Raw genomic sequence first — 20705 nt, forward strand, 5'->3', positions numbered from 1 at the left:
AAAAAATATTTTATTAGTCTTTATATTTCGGTATTTTGGTAATTTGGAAGTTTTGATGTTTTGTTTTTGGTTTGGAGTTTATAACTTAGGCCGATGCAAATATTAAAAAAAGTTTTTGTCCCTCGGCCCTGGCCGAGGTCAAGGGGGGGGGCAAAAAAATATAAAAATTTAAATAACAAGCCATAGTTTTCACATTTAAATGAAAAAAGTGTTTTAAAATGCATTTTACACTAGTTTAGTTGTTTTGCAATCATTAGTTTTCAAAAAATCTAAGATCTGACAAAAACAAAAATTGTATCGAAAAAAAAGATTTTGCATCGAAAATTTTCAAAAAATCTTAAGATTTTTTAATAAGCCCAAACATGCTTAAAATGATTTTAAACGCAGGAGAATGTATTTTAATTTGATTTCAGCTGGTTGCACTTGAATTTTCATTGAAATTTTGAAGTTTATTGTAAAAATATTTTTTTTTGCCCCCTGATTTTTCGGCCCAATTTTGAAGGGGGGGGTGACAAAAACTTTTAAAAATATTTGTACCAGCCTTATAAAATTAAAAAAAATGAAACCTTGAATTTTGAAAATCTTTTGTATTTTTATGACGTTGTATTTTAAAAGTTTTGTATTTTTGATATTTTGTTTTGGGTTGGAGTTAAAAAAAATAAAAAAAAACTTAAAATAAAAAAAAAAAAACAAAAATCGAATCAATCTAAAACCCAAAGAATCTGTTAATTTTGGACATAAAAATCAAAAAAATTAAAATCCTTTTTTTTAATCTGGAAACATGAAAATTTTGGAATAATTTGAATTTTAATGGCTTTAGGTATTTTGGTAATTAGGTATTTTAGGTGTTTTGTTTTGGTGCAAACTGAAAACCCAAAAATGCTAAGATCTAGTAATTTTAAAATATAAACATCTAAAAATATTTTTTTTTATATTTATTTGAGAATCTTTTTTTATATATTTAGGTATTTTGGTATTCGGATAATTTAATATTTTGGTATTTGGGTAATTGGGTTTTTGGTATGTGTTTTGATATTATGATGAATATTTTGGTATTTTGGAATTTGGATATTTTAGTATTTTAATATTGTGGTATTTTTGTACTTGTTTGAAAAAAAACATTAAACAGCTTACTAGCAACATGAATTTCGTTACATTTTGCAAGCAATAGAATGTCTACTAAACTAGCTCAAAAGGGTTATAACTTTTAGTGGTCATTCTGAGCAAATCGAACCTGACAAGTGAAGGGAAGTGGCTGCCGGCGGCGGATTCTTTTTGATCAACAGCTCGAGATATTGGCCCTTCGGCAAACCTGCTCACGATGCTGCTGATAGTGGTAGTAGCTCTAGAGGTAGCTATATGGTGGGTAGTAATAATAGTATACACAAGACGGAGCTTTAACTACCACCACCTGCAAATTTACCGTGACAAATCACTGGAGCACTGGAGGATAATGAATGATGCTTACACGAGGGGTAGAACCGGTGACCAATTCGCATGTAAGACATGAATTGAACGAGTAAAGTAATAAAAAAAAGGAGAAGAAGGAAAAAACAACAGAAAAAAACGAAACATCAAACAAGTAGAAGTAGACAAGTTAAGATTTACAACCGAAGCAGGCGGCGTTACCTTAACTGGTATGGTCTCGGTCTGATGGTCTCCGTTGCAAAAGGGTTGACTAAACTTAATCGGAAAAAATATGGGGAGGAGTAAGTTTTGAGGGGGAAAGGGGTGAAACTAAAGGGGTTGGAATTGGCCCCGACGGCGGATGGTAATGATCGTGGTTCATTGAGAAGATTGAATGAATTGGAGGAGGCTAAAAATGTGGTTTTAGATTTGCCATAGGACTTACACAAAATGTAATCTGGTTTTATTTAAGCTTTACTTATTTTGAAAGCAATATTATTTTTCATTTTATAAATTTTAAGTTCCATATTCAACAAGGCAAATCCAGTGCAAAACAAACATTACCTTCACCCAGTCGTGGCCGCCGTCATCATCGTCTTCATCATCATTTGGACCCCGCACAGCAGCACCTCTCTCCTTCGCCAAGAAGATCGCTGCGCGACCTGGTCCAAAAATCTGCTCCACAACACCCGGATCAGCTCAGCTCGTAGTAGGCCGTCGGAAGGTGCCAATTTACGGGGTGGTCGTTCACCGCGCCACTCTCTTCCTGCACCCAAGGCCTACTGCTGCTACTCGTTGACAGGACAGGTTGACACCCCTCTCCTCCTCCCAACCCACCCTCCTTTCGAACGACTTGGAATGCACTTGTTTTCTTCGAGTCAGGTCGTAGCAACCCGTTCAACTACTGGGCACGCACACACAAACAAACTCCGTAGATTCACGCGACCGACCGTCGTGTGTGTGCGTCGGGCTTTAATCAAGGTAGTCCTTGACGGATCCTTGAAGATCTTTCTCACTGGCACACTGATTCGGTTGGTTGACACCCCTAGTTTGGCCCCTTCCACGAATCACTCTCACTCTCAACCTCGCAATCAACAAGCTGCTCCGGTGGCCACTTCCGACGACGGCACACCCGCAAAACACAAAAAATTACGACCTTTTGGACGCGAGTTACGCCACCCCTGCCCCCATCCCCGAGACGACGACGACCGTGACCATCCCTAGCGAGTTCCTCTTCTAGTGCAGTAGGCCATGACACGGATTCTCGGGATGTCCAGCCTAGAGCACTTCCGGTTGATCTGGCAAATCCCGAGAGTGAAAAAAACACGCACGCAAAATTATGAAATCTTGAAACAATCTCGGTTCTGAGCGCGACGGAGCAGACAACACAAAATTCCGACCCGACCCGTTTCGTGTGAAAATTTTTAATGTTTTGATTTGACGTTTCTTTGCGATTTTGTTCGCGACCTGGAGCGAGAGAGCGAGAGCGAGGTAGGTTGCTCTCTCTCGCGGGAGAGAGGAAGGTGTTTTCGCTCTTTCACACGTGAGTTTTACACGCAGGTGTTGTGCTGGCGCCAGTGTTGCGAATTTTGCTGAATACAAATAAAAATAAAATGGACCAAATTTTACTTTATACAAAAAATTGTGACCGATTCTTTCGTGACGGGACAAAGTTTGTACACATATATTTTCTTTTTTGCTTGTAACTTTAAAAACTGTGCGAAAAGGAACATATATTTATACAAAATTGGAAAGTAGGTACATAAAATTTCCCATAAGAAAACATAAAAAAACATAAAGTTTCAGTTATGAGAGATAAAAAAATAGCGTGCCGGGCTAGGTGCCGGGACAACATCGTAAATTGGATCATTTTGATTTTTAAACATAAAAGTGAAGAACTCTGCTCTCCTAGTGAGTTTTTGAAAAAAATACCTTTTTCTACATTTGTTTCCAAATAGAAAAACGAATATTTTGCTTCCTGAATCAAGCAATTTCGTAAAATTTTGTTGATTTGAAGGTACTTAAGTTCTATAGTATGTTGCAATTTAAAATTACAATATGCATAAATATTACGAATATCAAAATACTTATGAGCGAGTCCACGAGCAAAGCATACCCATCTCGCATCGACCTCACCAATCTGCCTGAAATTTTCAGGGGTTGTTTGTACACATAAAACTAGCATCAAGCCAAAATATGAGCACTCTAGGTCAACGGGAAATGGGGCAAATCAGGACACAATGTTTTATGGTTCAAAAACGTCAAAACTCTTAAAATGCTTTAATTTAGGCAAAATTCAATTTAACCTCTAAATTCAAAATGAATCTGAATGGGTTTGAAAAATGCAACAAAATACAGGGTAGAGCATCCCAATTTGTTAAATCTAAAGGGAGTTATTGGCATTTTAGTAAAAAATAGAACAATTTCAAACTACAAAAAAATACTCCATCCAGATATCAACTCGGTTCGACCTGCAGCTTGAAGGGGACATTTGGAACTACCATCTGAGACTGAGAACGCTTTGGATAAGGCAGTGTAAGATATTAAATAAACACTTTTTTTTAGTGATATTTTTGGTTGTAAATTTTTGCTCGGGGGACCCCTTAAATCAAATTTTCCGGTGATAATTCTATCATATTCGTATTCCTGAGACAATTTCACAATAAAAACATGTATGAAAATGTTTATTTTCATCCATTTTAACCCTTTTAAAAATTAAAGTACAACAAATTAAGAAGCTGCCTTTTTCTGGTGACATCTAGTATCCTTGGAAACGAACTTGATTTTTAATAAATGCGATTCTAAGATTTTTTTTAACTTTAATTTTTTAAAGGTTTAAAATGGATGAAAATAAACATTTTTAAGCATGTTTGTTTATGCCCTGTTCGTGCACTTGCTCTTATACTTATAATCTCAAAAATTGCAAACATTATCGAAATTTAGAAATGCAAGATTTTTTTTAACTCTATAATTCCAAATCCAAAAAAAAAACAAAATTCAAAAATTGAAAAAAAAATTAAAGGCTCCTTATTTAAATAACTTATAAATTTACAAAGCATGAATTGAAAAATAAAAAAAATTGAAATAAGGAAATAGACAAATACGAAATATAATCTAGAAACCGAGCTGGAAACATTTTTTTTTAAATTAATGTATTTTAAACTTTTTTTACAGTTAGTACTTGATTATTAGAATTTTTCGCCAAAATTTAACTACGGAAAATTGAATCCAATAATTCTAATGCTCTGAAATTTAAAATCTTATACACTTCAAAATTTAAAAAAATAAATTCGAATTTACAGAATTTTCAAAATTCAGAAATTTAAAAACCAATGTCCAATATTTAAAAATCAAAAATTTCAATTTGCAAAATCCAGAAAGTCAAATTTACGAAATTAAGAAATTAAAATAAAATAAAAAAAAATAAATCAAAGGTTTTCAAATTGAAAATATTAAAAAATATTAAAATTCAGAAAATAGAAACTCTAAAACCATTCTTTTTGTGACGAGACGCAGATATTTTTTCAAAAGAGTGTTTCTCTTGCGTTGTCAAAATCTATTCGAAATCAGTTTTCTATACAAAATTAACACGAATTTATGATTTTGAATGCTAGTTTCATTGAAATTCTTCAAAAAAAATATATTTATATATTTCTATATTATAGAAAGGGCTCTCTATGACTGTTGTCTAACATTTAAAAAAATAATGACGTGACGGGACACTCTGGTTCCTTTTGACCAATTTTCTTTTTTTAAGAAGCATGTCAAGATTGGCCCGAAAAATCAGGAGACAAAACATTTCCTTTTAAACTTAAACATATTGGTGCAAATAAGGGTAAAATTACATAAAAACCTAGCTGAAAACCATTTTGAAATTGATTGTCCTATTTATTTTGAATAATAGTGAAATTTCAGGGTTGGGGACAAACATTTAAAACAGATTAAAATAGGCATCAAGATCCTGGAAAGTTAAACTTGATAGCTAGAAAACATACTCAAAAATTCTTAATTAACTAAAAGTCAACGCAAATGTTCGAAGTGTGAACTAAATTGCAAAAAGTGAACTCAAATGTTCAAAAATGATTTTATTCAGGAAAAAAACACAAAACTTAGTTCTACACAAATAATTTAGAGATATATTTGAAAAGTCTTGTATCTTGCCATTTGTATGGAAAATGCCCTTTTTTGAACTTTTAACAATAAAACAATGTTCAAACACACAAATATCTAAACAGTTTTCCAATATGAAACAACAAAAACTTTTTGCAATAAGAAAACATTCATAAACAAAACGGATTGAAAACAACAAATTAAAATTACAATTTAAACCTCCAAAAGATCTTTCAGCACTGCCGTGCCAACTCTCTCGATTACTGGCCATCTCACGCCACACCACTCTCAAACGCTCCCTCTCTCCCGCTCTCCGTTGTTTTTCTCTCCCTCTCAAGCTGGGGCAACAGGCGAACGAAAACATCACCCACTTTGATTGTCGGAGTTGATAAAATGTTCGCACGTGCGAGTCCGACACCACGATGCACACACAGCGGTCGCCAAGGGAACCGAATTGTTCAAACTTTTGATTGGTGAGTTTTTTTTTCGGAAAATTTAGTGAGAAGGTGGCGAGGACAATTGGATTGAAGGAAGTTTTTGAAGATTTTTGTTGTGAAAAATGTCTTTTAGAGATGTTCGAGGTAGGTTAATTTAACATTTGTTGCTTAAATTTGGTCAGGATTTGTTAAAATATGAATTGGGTCCTAAAATTAAGCTTAAATTTGTGATATTATTGTTCACAACGATAAAGCTTATTTTTCTTAATAAAATGACCCTTTGCACGACCACAAAGGATTTAAAATGGATTTTTAAAACAATTAAAAACAAATTAACATCGTGGCCCTTCTTGACAGCTCGTTCCAATGGGATCATAGTTGATCCGTCAAAATAATGTTGTCTGGTCAATTTTTTTTTCGCATTAAAATGATAAAAAAGTGATCAGAAATGGTTTTTGATCATGTTTTTTACCGTTGTAAATAACAATCGACATAGGGCTTTAGGACTCTGTTGTACTTTTGACGAATTTTTGAAGGGACCTAGAATGCTTTATGTAAATTTATGCAAAATTAAAAAAGTCGTTTTAATGTTGCATTCCCAGACCTCTCCGAGCACCTCAAGCTGCTCGGCTACCCCAACAACATCCCGCTGTCCGTGCTGAACACCCCGTTCGGCGGCCCGGAAAGCTTCAAGGCCTACTCGGACATCCTGTCGTGGCTGGTGGGCCGGCTGGAGCCGACGCTGACGCTGGCCGGCGGAACCCGCACCGAGCAGGACCGCATCCTGTTCGTGCGGTCCGCCACGGAGTTTCTGGTGACCAAATCGAGCATCAAGGTCAATCCGCGCAAGTTGTACGCAAGTTCCACGGCGGCGGCTAGGGAGCTGCTCAAGGTCACCTCGCTGTTGATCGCGTCGCCCAAGGTGACGGGGCTGGACGAGGAGTCGATCAAGTCGCACGTGGAGATCGACCTGTCGGACAAGATGGAGGATTTGAAGAGGGTGAGGGGGTTGTCGTCGGAGCTGACGAATCGGGGCGCGGCGCTGTACGATCTGCTGAAGAAGGAGCTGGTGAATCGGGAGACGAGGACGGTTCAGTCGACGCGATCGCTGGAGTTGGCGTCGGTGGAGAAGGTGATCAAGACGGCGATTGGTTCGTTGGAGACGAAGTTGGGAGCGGCGAAGGGAGTGTTGGGGAGTTTGAAGGTGGAGAATGGGAACTTGAGCTCGAAGATTCAGCGCAAGTCGTCGGAGTTGGAGCGGTCGAAGCAGCGGCTGCAGGCGCTGCAGAAGGTGCGTCCGGCGTATTTGGAGGAGTTTGAGAAACTGGAGCTGGAGCTGAAGAACTTGTACGAGCAGTATATAATTCGGATTCGGTGCGTGGACGCGCTCAAGTCGCAGCTGATCAGCAAGAACCGAACTCCGACACCGACTTCGCCGATCGCCAAGATGGCGGACAGCTCGTTGACGGCGGTTCTTCCGGAGGGGTTGATGGATTCGGACGAGGAGGGGGAGGACGAGATTGATGATTTTGACGAGCGGGAGGATGTTAAGCTGAAGTCGGATAAGCGGGTGCTGCGGAGTGAGTTGCTGAACCGGGATCGTGGTTCGACGAGGTTCCGGACGCGGAATGGGGGTGGAGCGGAAGGTGGTGGGCCCTCGTCGATGAGCGGACGCGATCGGGCTCGGATGATCGGCGGGATGAACGACGATTTGGGGCCGCTAGACAGCTCGCTCGGGAGCTCGGCCGATTCGGAGAGCGATCTGGAGATGGGCGGGAATGGATGTGGGTGATATCGATTGAAGGTAGTCGGTATATTTTTATCATTTTTGGTTTATTTCCAGTGATTGACGAACTCCGCTCGGATGTGGACGACGACGACGACGACGATGATGACGTCGACGAGGACGATCTGGACGCGCCGCCGACCACCCTAACGAAGCTGACTAGGGAGAACTCTACGCTGAACCGCGGCGGTGGCGGCCCGGTCAAGCACCATCCGGACAACCACCAGAGCGACGAGGACTTCTAGTCAAAAACTCACGACATAATTTATTAGAGTTTAAAAACACAAAATAAAAACAAAAGAGTGGAATGTACACAGGTTCTATGATACAGAGTTTAGTCGGTAGTTGGGCCTTAAATTACGTAATAATGTCCTTGTTTTTTATTCGATCGCGCGCTAAAATCCGCTTGAGCAGAGTAACCTCCCGAGGTTGCTTCCTAACCTCACTTTACATGTGCACATCGTTGTAGCGATTGAAGTGGTGTCGATGGTCGATCAGCATCAGATCGTGGTGGTACGTCAGCGGCGGCTCCGGCCCGCTATCCGTCCCGGAATGTGGTCCTCCACCGGCCCTCAACGTTCCCGTATTTCCACCTGAACTCACGATGCTGCTGCTCTGCAGGTGCTTCTCCTCCTCCTTGGCCAAATAACTATCGGCAATGTCCCGGTCGAGGCCCGTGTACGTGAAGGCCTTCTGCTGCTGCTCCTCGGCGGCCGCCGCCGTGGCCAGACTCTGCTGGGAGGCGGCCCGCATCGAGCGCTTCCGGTTGACGCGGGCAATGTGCGCCTCCAGCAGGGCCGACTCCGGGTACATGGGCGGGTACTGCTGCGGCATGACGCCCGGTGGCATCAGGTGGTTCGGCGGGTACATCATCGGAGGGCCGCCCGGCGGCGGGGGTGGCGGCCCGTTCGGGTACATCTGCAGCATCGGTGGAAGCTGTGGAGAAAGTTGGTTTTCTAAATTTTCTAAATTTTCCAATTTTTTTGTTTGTTTTCATCCGGATTTGTGACTTTTCTCTCATTTTCAACTTCTCAACAAGAAGATAATAAAAGTGACAGCTCTTTGTTTTCATCAAGACCTGAGGATCTCGCAAGAGTACACTGTAAAGGGGGGTAACTCATTTTTGGGTATGAAACCAACTGGTTTCGTGCATTTGACAGCTGTCAAATGCGGATTCGCTTTCTCGAATCGTTTTTTTTTTTTCAAACTTTTCGGCACCTTCAGAAAACGTCAAATCAATACAAATTGCCGGATCTTTTTCCGGATCTCTTCCGGAAAAGATCCGGCAGCAATTTTCTATGGTTTGACGTTTGCGGGGAAAGTCGAAAAAATGTAAACAAATCACTTTGTGCATCCGGCAATGGATAAACTTCGACTAAGCGAATCCACATTTTGTAAATTTCAAAAAATCAAAAGAAAAAATAAATTTTGGCGCAAAAAAACTTTCAAAATCGAAAAAAATACCCCATTGCCGGCGCAGGCCGGAACCAGCATCACCGGGCGGGCCGTCCCCGTGCCCGTCCCGTTGCTGAACGTGTCCGACCGGTGCTGCTGCTTTTCGCCGTAGACGGACGAATTGCCGCCAAAGCTGCGGTGATGGTGCTGCTGGTGGTGGCTGTTCATCATCGTCTGGTACATCATGTCCTTGAGCGAGGGGTCGATCTGCAGCGAGTTGATGTAGTCCTCGACCTTCTGCTGGGAGGCCATAAAGGCCGGCGAGCCGGGCCCGGCCGCCGAACTGCTGCTGTTGATGACGTTCTCCATCAGCTGGGACTTGTGGGACGGTCTGGAAGGGGAGAATGGGAAATTTAGTGTTTTTCAACGTTTAATAAACAAAACAGTGTTTCTATTTTAACGTGCACGTTTGTTTGAGAATCAAAACAAACAGCTGTCAAATTCCCGATTGTTTGATTGAAACAATTGGGTCCTAAAATGAAGCTTAGATTGTTGATATTATTGTTTACAGCGATAAAGCTTTTTTTAGTACAATGACCCTTTGTACGACCACAAAGAGTTTAAAATGGATTTTTAAATCCATTTTGAAAAATTAACCTTGTGGTCCTTCTTGACAGAAAAGCTCCTACTTGACAGCTCGTTCCAATAGGACCATAGTTTTTATCCATCGAAAAAATGTTGTCTGGTCAAAATATTTTTTGCATTAAAATGAAAAATGATCAGAAATGGTTTTTAATCGTGTTTTTTACCGATGTACAAAAAATTGACATAGGGCTTTAGTACCCAATTGGTTGGTTTCGTTTAATTTATGTCAGATCGATGCAAAATTCAAGAAAATTGATGTGAAAAAGTCAATGTCGAAAGGTAAACAAAGAGTCTAGCCTGCTAACATCAGTTGATGTTTACATTATAAACGAGCAAGAAAGACTCCCTGTTAATACTTCGACATAGGCTAATTTTTTTCAATAGAATTATTCTTAAATTTCTACCCAAGCTGAATACCACCCTTTCAGTACCAACTCCGACAACGCTCACCCCTCAACCGATCGCAACGCACCACGCGGCAGCCCTTGAAAACCTCCCTTTTCATTTTGACGTTTCTCTTCCTTCTGACACATCGTCGTCATCGCAGCAATCAGTCAGTGCGACGACGACCTGCCAGACCAACAGACTGCTGCTCGTGAAAGGCCATTCACAGAGCAGGGGAAAAAAAGTGAAACAACGACCATCAAAACATCCCATCAGAGTTCACTTTCCGTTCCATCGTCGCCTACTACTGCAAGTGCAAGAAAAAGTCCTTGGTGACAGCAACTAGGTGCGAAAAAGCAACAACAAAACCATATGTAAAGAAAACGAACGGGGGGTTGTTTTTGGACCCAAAATATTATCGATTTTTTTCTTGCTTTCGGCAGCCCGATTCCGTCGTCAGCAAAGGATGTAGCTTTGGTTTTGTAGTTTCGACGCGAGAGCATCGTTAAATGGTAGGTTTCTCTCATCGCTGTTTTTTGCTTCCTCCCCTTCAGTAACAGAGTAATTACCCCGCAATTGGTTCCGGTTTTCTTTTCTCACTCAACTTTTCAGGAAAGAAACTTGGCTGAAACGAGCAGCAATCGGGTACCGTAAGAACCGGAAGCAGTAGGCGGATTTTCTCGAAACCCCCGGTACCAAAACAACGCCTCCAAGCTGGAGATGTTCAACCGGTTGAAGAACCGCGTCCTGACGGTGGTCGGACCGGACATTCCGGCGCTGCCGTCCAGCGGCACGGGGAGTGGTGGAGGAGGAAGTAGTGGACATCACCACCACGGACGGGGCGGCGACGATCACCACAAGGGTAAGCGGGTTGAGTTATTTGCGCTTTTCTTATCGTTTCAGCGCGCGCGGGATGTCCGATAAGCTGCGATGAGAAGTTTCGTGGATGAATGAGTCAGCGGTGCAGCTTTACCACCTCCAGAGGCTGATTTCATGCTTGCATGAGAGTACTTGACGTTCACGTCCGTGTTTGGGAAGCGCAATATTGTTAGACCGTGGAGTCCGTACTGAATTTGAACAAGTTGGACCGTTTTGCTGGGCGAAACCATTTAGGATTTCCTAATTCGGTCGCCGTCAAAAACGGTCCAACAGGGTTCAACCAGTGCGATTGACCCGTACCGTTCTCGCAGGAAGCTTACCGGAAAAGTTCCGGTACGCGCGGCCCCAGTTCCTGCAGCTCCTCACGTACGACGAGCTCAAGGCCAGCGCCGACCACAACGTGCGGCCAATCATCGTGCCGCGGGACATATCGCTGCTGCCGTGGAGCACCGGCTACGCCGAGTGTGTCAACTCGGGCAAGTCCGAGTGGAACGAGGACCAGGCGGCGTTCCACCGGCAGGTGCTGTCCCACCCGTCGAAGCAGTACCACGACCTGCCGTACACGTACTTTGGCACGTACGACGGGCACGCCGGGTACGGAGCGGCACTGGCCGCCTCCAACCAGTTCCACCACATCCTGCACGAGAAGCTGGTGGACATCATCGATCTGCTGATGCCCCGGGTCGAGAGTGACGACCCGGTGGCGATCGGACCGGGCGTGGGCCTCAGCGCGATCCTCCCCCATCCGATTCTGTTCCACAAGCAGGTATCGAAGGACGAACTGATCGTGGGAGCGCTGGAAGCGGCCTTTGCCGACATGGACGCCGTCCTAGCGGAAGATCGGGACAAGTACCGAAACGCGGGCGGATGTACGGCCCTGGTTGCCCTCTTCATCCTGGGCAAACTGTTCGTAGCGAACGCGGGCGATTCCCGAGGTGTTCTCTGCAAAAGAGTCCACCGCAAGCGAGCTCCGAACCTGAGGCCACCCAGCTTCCACGAGGAAGGCATGAACGGAGACGCAACTGGCGCCGCCGGCCCCGAAGAAGAAGACGACGAGTACCTGGTGTACGCTGAACCCTGCTCATTCGACCACACACCCGAAACGGAACGGCCACGACTCCTCTCGGTGGGCAAGCTCAACCCGAACCTGATGGGCGGCGAATACGTCGCCATGGAGTACGCCAAGAAGCCGATGACCAAGGACCTCGGCACCCGCATCCTCTACCGACAGGGCACCATGAAGGGCTGGACCTACAAAACCCTAACCCGGGCGGATCTCAAGATGCCCATCGTCACCGGCGAGGGCAAACGAAGCCGACTGCTCGGAACCATCGGCGTAACCCGGGGCTTCGGCGACCACGACCTGAAAGCACTCGGCAGCGGTCTCCCAATCAAACCATTCCTAAGCTGTCATCCGGACGTGGTCTGCTTCGACCTGGCCGCCGTCGAAACCGACCCCGACGCGGACAACGTCGACGGCGAGTACGGCGTACTGGTGATGGCCACCGACGGCCTTTGGGACGTGACCTACTCCCAGAAGGTCGCCAACACCGTCTTCACCACGCTGAAAAAGTTCCCAACCGAGCGCCACCGGTACACGATGGCCGCCCAGGAGCTGGTCGCCAAGTCGCGCGGCCGGGCCAACATCAACGGGCACTGGCGGCTGTCCGATTCGCGGGCCGCCGCCACCGTCGACGACATCTCCGTCATCGTCATCCCCGTGCACCAGTACTACCTGGAGTACCTCGAGTGGAAGCGCTCGCTCCAGAAACCCAAACCGGCCCCCATCACGACGCCGCTCGTGATCGACCCGGCCCCGATTTCAGCCGAGGAGGCCATCTCCAGCGAGCGGCTCAGCTCCTCGTCCGAGTCGGAGGCGGCGCCGGCAGCGCCGGAAGCTGAAGCTACAACAGCGGAAGACGTCAAACAGTGATTTTATTATTTTCGATTCCAAAATATGCACGCAAACGGTTTGAAACCCCCGCGAAAAGAAGAAGAAGAAGAACAAACAAAAACTTTCTATTTGATATAAATAGTATTCTCGAGTCCTGGAGGTAGAGTGAACAAAATCATTACGAGAAGTAAACAATAGCTCCTAAAAACAATTTATAGTACTCTTAGTCCTTAACTTGCGCGCTGTCACTAGTGAAAATACACAGTTTATAAACAATAACCAGTAAAGCTATTGATCGCTGATAATATTGAAAAGTAGCATAAATAAATCAATTTATTTAAAACTCCTTTACGATTCGTGATTGTGTTTTTGCTTTCCTTGCGTCCGAATGCTATTCTAACCTCACTTTTCGTTATGCTCAGCAAACGTCAAATTCGTTTGGTCACTTTTTCGTTTGACACTTTTAACTTTGTACCTTGATGGATTGACAAAGTCAAACTTAAAAAGTGACGAACTGTCATTTTTTTACACTGAGCTCACGAACACTATCAAAACAAACGTTTGGTGATGTGTGTGAGCTCCGTGTAAAGAGGGTGTCGAACTAAAAAGTGACACCGTTCATTTGACAACAATTTGTGTCAAACTATCGGGGTTTTAGTGAAACTGTCAAAATGGTAAATATTGATATCCCCCAGTGTTGCAAATGAGTGATAGAAAAGCTATCAAATGATTATCTCTGCACCAAAAACATCCGAGAGTATAGCGGCCGTCACTATAGCTTGTGAGATCTCTTCTTGTGTCTCGTGATTCCCAGCGATGTCATTCTCTCTCTATCACTCCTCCCCTTTTCCTCGACTATGCGCTCTCACCACGGAGTCTCTCAATCTCTCCGAAAACTGCAATGAGAGAACGCGAGATGGCGATTAGGAGCCGACCACGCATGACGTCCCGTTAAACTGCGTTTGCGAAATTGGTTTTGTGGCGGCTTTTGTGGTTAAACGCTGTTGCCGTAGCATGATCGTGGAAGCGGGAATGAGAGAGAAAAGGACAATGTCAATCGCGAGTGGGTAAACTCGAAAACGTGTTCGGCTATGTTCGGCGCTGAGAGTTTCAATGAGGAGAGAAGAGCAGTTGTATTTGAGGCATGATTATTCAGGCGGGATAATTGTAGTTGCTGAAAGCTGATATTTTGATATTTTAACAACCCTGATATCCCCCTTGATTTTTTGAGGAAATTTTGAAGGGAGGACAAAGACTTTTAACAAAATTTGCAAAAGCCCTATAAGGAACTCCTCGTCAGTGTCAGGATGCAAACAATGATCGAGCTCGAGCTGTCACGGCCCCGCGAAAAATGTTGGCTGACATATAGGGCGGACAGTCAAAAAACCAGCTAGAAGTCGCATGACTACAAAATTATGCTAGAAAGAGATAGCAAATCTGAAGCAAGCAAACTCGCAGCAGCCATGTTCACATACTTTGAATGTGTTGGTAAATTACTGACTGAATGCCTTATACTCAAAAAATTTAAAGATTTCAGAAATTTAGAGATTCAAGATTATTTTTTAATCCGAAATTTAAAAATTCAAATAAAAAAAAACTAAAATTCAAAATTTGAAACAAACAAAATTATAAATTTAAAAAACCCGAAACATCATTCTTAAACTTACAAATCATGATTTTTTTATTCCGATATTCGATATCCGATCAATTTTCAAAATCCAGAAATTATTTTTTTAATTTTTATTCAGATTTTTTCAATATTCAAAAAATCAAAACCCCACTACTAAAAAAATCAAAAACTTCTATTTTCAAAACCCAGAATTTTTTTTTTTTTTAATTAGGAATTTAGGTTTATTTCAATTCCAAAATTTGAAAATAAAAAAAATGCGGTGGATTCAACGGTCTCATGCGGTGTCAGCAGGTATAGAGCGACAAAGTCTGTGTCTGATGAGTCTGCAACTTCAACTATCGGACTAACATTCCTACCTTTGTTGAACTGCATCTCCTTGGGGGGCGCCGGTATTGACTTAAAGTAGAGATCTTCAGGGGTTATACAGTGAGGATGATTAATCATGGTCATGCTCATGCTCATGCTAAAAAATTTAAAATAAAAAATCTTGAATTCAGAATCAAATGTCAAAATTTTAAAATCAGAAAACAAAATAAAATCAAAGCCTAATAAGAATATTCAGAAAATATAAACTCTATTTTTTTTAAAAAAAATTCTTAAATTAATTGATTGGAAAATATATATTCAGATTTTTTTCGAAATTCAGAAAATCAAAACACCACAAAAAAAAATAAAAAAAAATCTTAAATTCAGAATAAAAAAAACTCTGAGATTTTATTTATTTTGAAATTAAGAAACTAATTTCAAAAATTTGAGCTTCTGGATTTTGAAAATTGAAATGTTTGATTTTTTAAATAATGGTGTTTTGATTTTCTGAATTTCGAAAAAAAATCTGAATATTATTATTTTTGATTCTGAGTAATTTATTTTTCAAAATAAAAATTAATAAATAAAATTTTAAAATAAAAAAAAATCAAAACACCACTTAAAAAATCAAAAAAAATCCATTTTCAAAATCCAGAAACTAATTATTTTATTTAAATTCAGATTTTTTCGAAATTCAAAACATCAAAACCCCACTATTAAAAAAAATCAAAAAACTTAAATTTTCAACATCCAAAAAACTTAAACTGTCAAAATCCAGAAATTCATTTTTTTTTAATTAAAAATTAGGGTTTCTTACAATTTCAAAATTTTAAAATAATAATAATCTACGATTCAGAATCAAAATACACAAAATTCTGAAATTAGAAAATTAAAAGATTTTTTTAATTTAAAATTTTGAAATTGAAAAAAACCTGAATTCCTAATTTCAAAAATTTGATCTACTGGATTTGAAAAATTGACTTTTTCTAAATAGTGGTTTTTTTAATTTTCTGAATTTGGAAAAAAAATCTGAATATCATTATTTTTGATTCTGAATCTATTTTTTTTATTTTAAAACTCAAAAAATCAATAAGATAATAAATAAGGAATGAAGGTTTATTTAAATTTCAAAATTTTGAAATTAAAAAATCTTAGATTTAAATAAAAAATCAAAACATGTAAAATTCTGAAATTAGAAAACAAAAAAATGGTAAATCAAAGCCTAATATGAAAATTCAGAAAATATAAACTTTTAAAACATAAGAAAATTAATTGATTTAAAAATATATATTAAGATTTTTTCGAAATTCAAAAAATCAAAACACCACTATTAAAAAAAATTAAAAAAATTCAGTTTTCATATCCAGAAGTTCAAATTTTTCAAATTGGGAATTAATGTTTTTTTCAATTTCTAAATTTTTAAATAAAAAAAATCTAAGATTCATAATCAAAAATCATAATATACAAAATTCTGAAATAAGAAAATAAAAAATAAAATCAAAGCCTAAATATGAAAATGCAGAAAAAATTAACTCTGAAAACAAAAAAAAAATTCTAAAATTAATTGATTTGAAAATGTAGACCCAGTTATTATTTGGTTATTCGAATTCCACGCTGAAATTTCACTCCGGATATTTGAGTCAAAAAACTCTACAACTCTAAAACTCAAAAGTTTTAACATTTTAAATATTTCAAGTTCCTAATACTAAATTTCTAAAAATATAAAAAAAGCAAATAAAACAATAAAGAAGTCGAAAATCAAAAGTTTAAATATTCAAAGTTAAAAAAATAGAAATTAAAAAAATCAAAAGTTCAACAGCTTAGCTTTCTAAAATAAGGTATTACGTTTCGTGCTATTTCGTGAATATTTTAAGTCCTCGTCCAAATTTAACTCCGGAAAATCGAAGCTCCGTTTTAAGCATAAGCCTGTGAATTGCTAAATTGCAGTCATAATGCTTTTGCGCTCTTTTCTAATGTTGATTCAGAAATCATCCTATTATAAGGCTTTCTACACCCAAGTGGTGGACGCATCATTTTACTACAAATCTGCATGGAAGTATATCAGAATTTACAAGAAACCTGTACTCATGCATTTCTTGCGATACAGGGGTATGACAAATTTTACTCGTTTCAACAACTATCTACATTACCGATGGCTGTCTGTTTGTTTTGAAAAAAAAACTTCTTGAAACGAGGATAGAACCAGCAACTTCTGGGTCGGTAATTCGACACGTTACCAATGCGTCATTAGGCGCTTGATGAATTGGATGAGACAGGTCAAAACCATATTCCTCTCTTTGAACAGTGTTCGTATTGGTGAGAACTGCAGATTGCTGACATGTTTAAACACTGGCAAAATTCGGGGATGGCGTCGCTATTTTCAAACTACGTTTTCCAATTTTTCTCCATCGTAACCGACTACTTTATCGACTTATTTTTGCTGGGCGAGATAGGAAGCCGTCTATTTTTAGCCGATGACTCAGCACTTTTCCACTCTTACACTAAAAAAAAGCAGATGGCAGCACGATGTAACGTCACGCCCCTATTGATCTACCTAAGAACTTTTTTTTGTAGCAAATCCAATATGACAGATTTTGATACATTTTTTTCCTGTGGGTGTAACGAAAAAAATACTAACACTAGCAAAGCGGAGATCGACATTTGCTGAAACTTAGCCTGACATTAAGTCAACAGAGGGTTACAAAATAAACTGGGTGCTTTTTGAAAGTGACAGCTGTTTGTTTACCACACGCACGGTCACTTAGGGAGCGTTCTTTTATTACGTAACGCAAACAAAAATGGACTCACCTGGAGCACAGCTTCAGCGCCGAGTAGTAAACGGAGAAGACGCTGACGAGAAAGTGAAGCGCCAGCGCGATCAACAGTCCGGAACCGGCTGTCACTGCGTACCAAAAAGACTGAAAAGAAAAAGAAAACAAAAGTTAGGTTATGTCCAATCGTTTGACAACTCGCCCAAAGCTCACCTCATCCTGCTGAGCCAGGTTGGCGTCCCGCACGGCGCCGATCCCGGTGAGGGCGAGCCCGAGCGTGCTGGACGCGACGCAGATCAGGTTCACGGCCAGGAAGCCCGTCTTGGCCATCTTGACGTTCATTAGGCCCAGGGAGCCGGCAATGCCGGCGATGGCACCACACCAGAGGCCCGTTCCGGCCATGGCGAGCGAGGCGTTCCGGGCGAGCACGAGGCCACCGAGCGCCGCCAGGGCCACGCTGAACAGCAGCTGGAGGATGCCCAGGACGACCGTGGAGGGGAGATGGCTCTTTTTCAGGTGCGGGGAACCGGGCGGGAAGAGGAAACTGACCAGGGAGGAGTTCCCGCCGCCGCCGTTGGGTGAGTACTGTTCGGCCAGTTTGGGGTTTGCGGCGGCCGCTGCCGCAGCGGCTTTCTGTTTGGCTGCGGCCTTCTTGTCGGCTTTGCTCTTTTTGGCTGCGTCCTTTTTCGAGCACTTGCCGGACGTCGTGCAGCTGGTCGAATCGCCGGGCTTGGTGTCTTTGCTGCTGGTGCTGTCGCTGGTCACTCCCGTCGTCGTCCGGCTGTGCAACGTCGTCAGCGTTTTGTCCCCGTCGGTGGTGGTTCCGACGTCCTTGCAGCAGTCCCCGTCGGTGCCGGTGGCGGAGGTCGGCGTCTGCGGGGTCGCGTAAAAGTGTCCCGAGTCCGGATAGCCGTCATGCTTCGAAATGATCGAAATCTGCGAATCCGTGAGGCTGTTTTTGGCGTGGCTCGAGTTGACGTTCTCGAAGACGGCCCGCGTCGAGGACAGCAGCTGTTCCTGCCGCTCGTCGTCCAGCGTGCCGTCGTCGTCGAGCCGGTCGATCAGGGAGACGCTCGTGTTCAGCTCCTCGATCTCCTTTCGGATGTCCAGCTCGAGCTTGTCCATCGCGCGCGCAGCTGGTTTTGCTGTTGGTCTGTGGGTGAGCCTGGTAACCTCCCTGGTGCACGGAGAAACACGGAACCGGAATCGGTCGTCCGCGACCGCTATCGGGGGGTCATAGATGCTGTGCTGTTGAGGAGAGGGAGAAGAGGCACTGGTTAGGCGATTGTTTAGCACTACACAAGCTTTGGAAGCTATTTTAGGAGCAAAATAGAGCGTCAAACTGCCCGTCCCGTAAAAAAATATTTGCTTTTTCCCGGGAAATTTACAAAAACAAATACATACAATTTCCCGGATTTCAAGCGGAAGTATACATTTTCTTAACTTTTTGGAACCATTTTTTGAAAATGCATAGAAGAAAAAACGAAAAAAATGTAAAGAACTTCATAAGGTTTTTTCAATTCAATTTACTGCTAATATTGAATTAATCAGAGGGTAAGAAAATTTCATGTTAAGATTTATTTATGAAAGTGCGTCCATCCCGGGAATTTCCGGGACGAAATTCCCGAGATTTTTCCAAAACCGAGAATTCCCAAATCCTGGGAATTCCTGAAATTGAAAAAAATGGTCTGGAAATTAAGATTAGGACGTGGAAAAAGATGAACAGTTCAACACTTAAGGAGCCATTACACTACCGCAAACAAACTCGCACTTTTTCGTGTTTGACCAATGTTTGACAGTTTGCCAAACTCGCAAACAAGGCAAAATGTATGCAGGCTGACGTTTGTACAAACAAATCCAGGCAAACAAACAAAGCAGGCAAACTCTCAAAAAGTGCGAATTTGTTTGTTTGTTTGCCGTAGTGTAATAGCTAGTTTAGTAATCGATAAGAATTTTAAAGCATTAAAATTTGTATTCGACAAATATCACCATTAAATTGAGTTATTGAGGAAAATTGGTTAAATTTTAGTTTACAGATCCAATAAATGCCTAGCGCTTTAAGTATTTTCTATTTAATTTTATATATTAAAACCGAGGATTTATCATTTAAAATTTAATAAAAAATCTCACATTTAACTATTTTCATCAAACACCGCCATATGGGCCGAATCAGGTCAAATGTTACAAAATGAAACAACAGTTTAGGCCATTTTTTTGCAAATTGTTTTTGGCAAGATTTCGGTGAAAACAGAAACAGGACACAACAAATAGTACACCGATTTCCAAATTGATTGCTCTAAAATCTCCTATAAGATTGTAGTACCGATTTTCTGCAGTTAGCGGTAGTGACATAAAGATAATTTGCAAACATGTTTTACATAAAACATGAAGTTCTAAACACATCTAAAATTTTACATTGACAAGCATCATTTTATTTGGTGTCGTTTCTTATTTTTTTCACTTTTTAAAGACATTTTGAAATGAGAGTTATTTTATTTGAATCACGTTGGATTAAAATTTAATTTCATTTAAAATTCAAAGCACAACAAAGATCGAAAAAAACAATTTTTAATTTATGTTAAGCTATCTAGAAACTAGAAAAATATAACAAATAAAACAAAAACATAGATTTTTTTGACTGTTTTAAAAAAATCCCGGGATTTGAAAAAATATGTTTCGCGTTTCCCGGGAAATTCAAAACCCGGGAAAATTTGACGCTCTAATTTCTGATAATATTAGTTTCTTAAGCATTCAAAACTGAAAATAGAATTTGCTTAATGAAAATAAACTCGATAATTCTATCGGCGATAATCTTATCGCCGATATTATGGACGATAACTCATTTTTTAAATCTTTCCAAAATAAACTTATTTCAACCATATCATGTTAAACATAAAATTTCAATGCTTTCACTGAGAATATATTTTTTTTAAAATTTAGTAAGTTCCCAAGCAAAATTGTACTCAAAATTGTTCACAAAATACCTTATTTTTTCGAAAAAGTACTCAAATTTCCATAATTTGCAAGATGGGTATCAAACGAAGCAAAATTTTGCATGCTT

At 40.8% G+C, this 20705-nt stretch overlaps 4 protein-coding genes across 7 annotated transcripts in view; 2 read left to right on the forward strand and 2 right to left on the reverse strand.

Annotated features, from left to right (window-relative positions):
• The window catches only part of LOC6051386 (adenylate cyclase type 9), a 64483-nt gene extending 61621 nt beyond the window's left edge, over positions 1 to 2862 (reverse strand). Inside the window, exon 1 of the mRNA XM_038256279.1 lies at positions 1972 to 2862. The gene's annotated coding sequence lies outside the window, so the exon portion shown is untranslated. The remainder of the gene's footprint in view (positions 1 to 1971) is intronic.
• A 3153-nt stretch (positions 2863 to 6015) lies between these two features.
• Positions 6016 to 8071, forward strand: LOC6053159 (clusterin-associated protein 1). The gene is made up of 3 exons (XM_038257739.1): positions 6016 to 6098; positions 6557 to 7738; positions 7798 to 8071. The coding sequence occupies exons 1-3, from the start codon at positions 6077 to 6079 to the stop codon at positions 7983 to 7985; spliced, it is 1392 nt and encodes a 463-aa protein (XP_038113667.1). The 5' UTR covers positions 6016 to 6076; the 3' UTR covers positions 7986 to 8071.
• The window catches only part of LOC6053158, a 35767-nt gene continuing 22839 nt past the window's right edge, over positions 7778 to 20705 (reverse strand). For all 3 annotated transcript variants that reach the window (XM_038257713.1, XM_038257702.1, XM_038257707.1), the window contains exons 3-6: positions 17858 to 18892; positions 17682 to 17791; positions 9205 to 9526; positions 7778 to 8676 (exon numbers count right to left, since the gene is read on the reverse strand). In XM_038257713.1, coding sequence (XP_038113641.1) covers positions 8188 to 8676; positions 9205 to 9526; positions 17682 to 17791; positions 17858 to 18769 — 1833 coding nt within the window. In that variant the 5' untranslated portion in view covers positions 18770 to 18892 and the 3' untranslated portion in view covers positions 7778 to 8187. The remainder of the gene's footprint in view (positions 8677 to 9204; positions 9527 to 17681; positions 17792 to 17857; positions 18893 to 20705) is intronic.
• LOC6053157 (protein phosphatase 1H) lies at positions 10329 to 13052 on the forward strand. Of its 2 annotated transcripts, none has more exons than XM_038257721.1 (4): positions 10329 to 10538; positions 10608 to 10676; positions 10777 to 11026; positions 11355 to 13052. In XM_038257721.1, exons 3-4 carry the CDS (start codon positions 10885 to 10887, stop codon positions 12974 to 12976), a joined length of 1764 nt encoding a protein of 587 aa, XP_038113649.1. In that variant the 5' UTR covers positions 10329 to 10538; positions 10608 to 10676; positions 10777 to 10884; the 3' UTR covers positions 12977 to 13052. The 2 variants fall into 2 exon arrangements, with proteins under 2 accessions (XP_038113649.1, XP_038113653.1); XM_038257725.1 differs by having other exon boundaries at positions 10329 to 10510.

This window comes from Culex quinquefasciatus, chromosome 1 (genome assembly GCF_015732765.1).
Source record: "Culex quinquefasciatus strain JHB chromosome 1, VPISU_Cqui_1.0_pri_paternal, whole genome shotgun sequence".
NCBI lineage: Eukaryota > Metazoa > Arthropoda > Insecta > Diptera > Culicidae > Culex > Culex quinquefasciatus.

What these genes read in the sequence shown, in the direction of transcription:
- LOC6053159 (XM_038257739.1), top strand. Translation starts at nt 6,077, where the DNA reads ATGTCTTTTAGAGATGTTCGAG. An exon ending in GTCTTTTAGAGATGTTCGAG is followed by an intron (nt 6,099 to 6,556) that starts GTAGGTTAATTT and finishes TTGCATTCCCAG; the next exon opens with ACCTCTCCGAGCACCTCAAG. An exon ending in GGAGATGGGCGGGAATGGAT is followed by an intron (nt 7,739 to 7,797) that starts GTGGGTGATATC and finishes GTTTATTTCCAG; the next exon opens with TGATTGACGAACTCCGCTCG.
- LOC6053157 (XM_038257721.1), top strand. Translation starts at nt 10,885, where the DNA reads ATGTTCAACCGGTTGAAGAACCGCGTCCTGACGGTGGTCGGACCGGAC. An exon ending in CGGCGACGATCACCACAAGG is followed by an intron (nt 11,027 to 11,354) that starts GTAAGCGGGTTG and finishes CCGTTCTCGCAG; the next exon opens with GAAGCTTACCGGAAAAGTTC.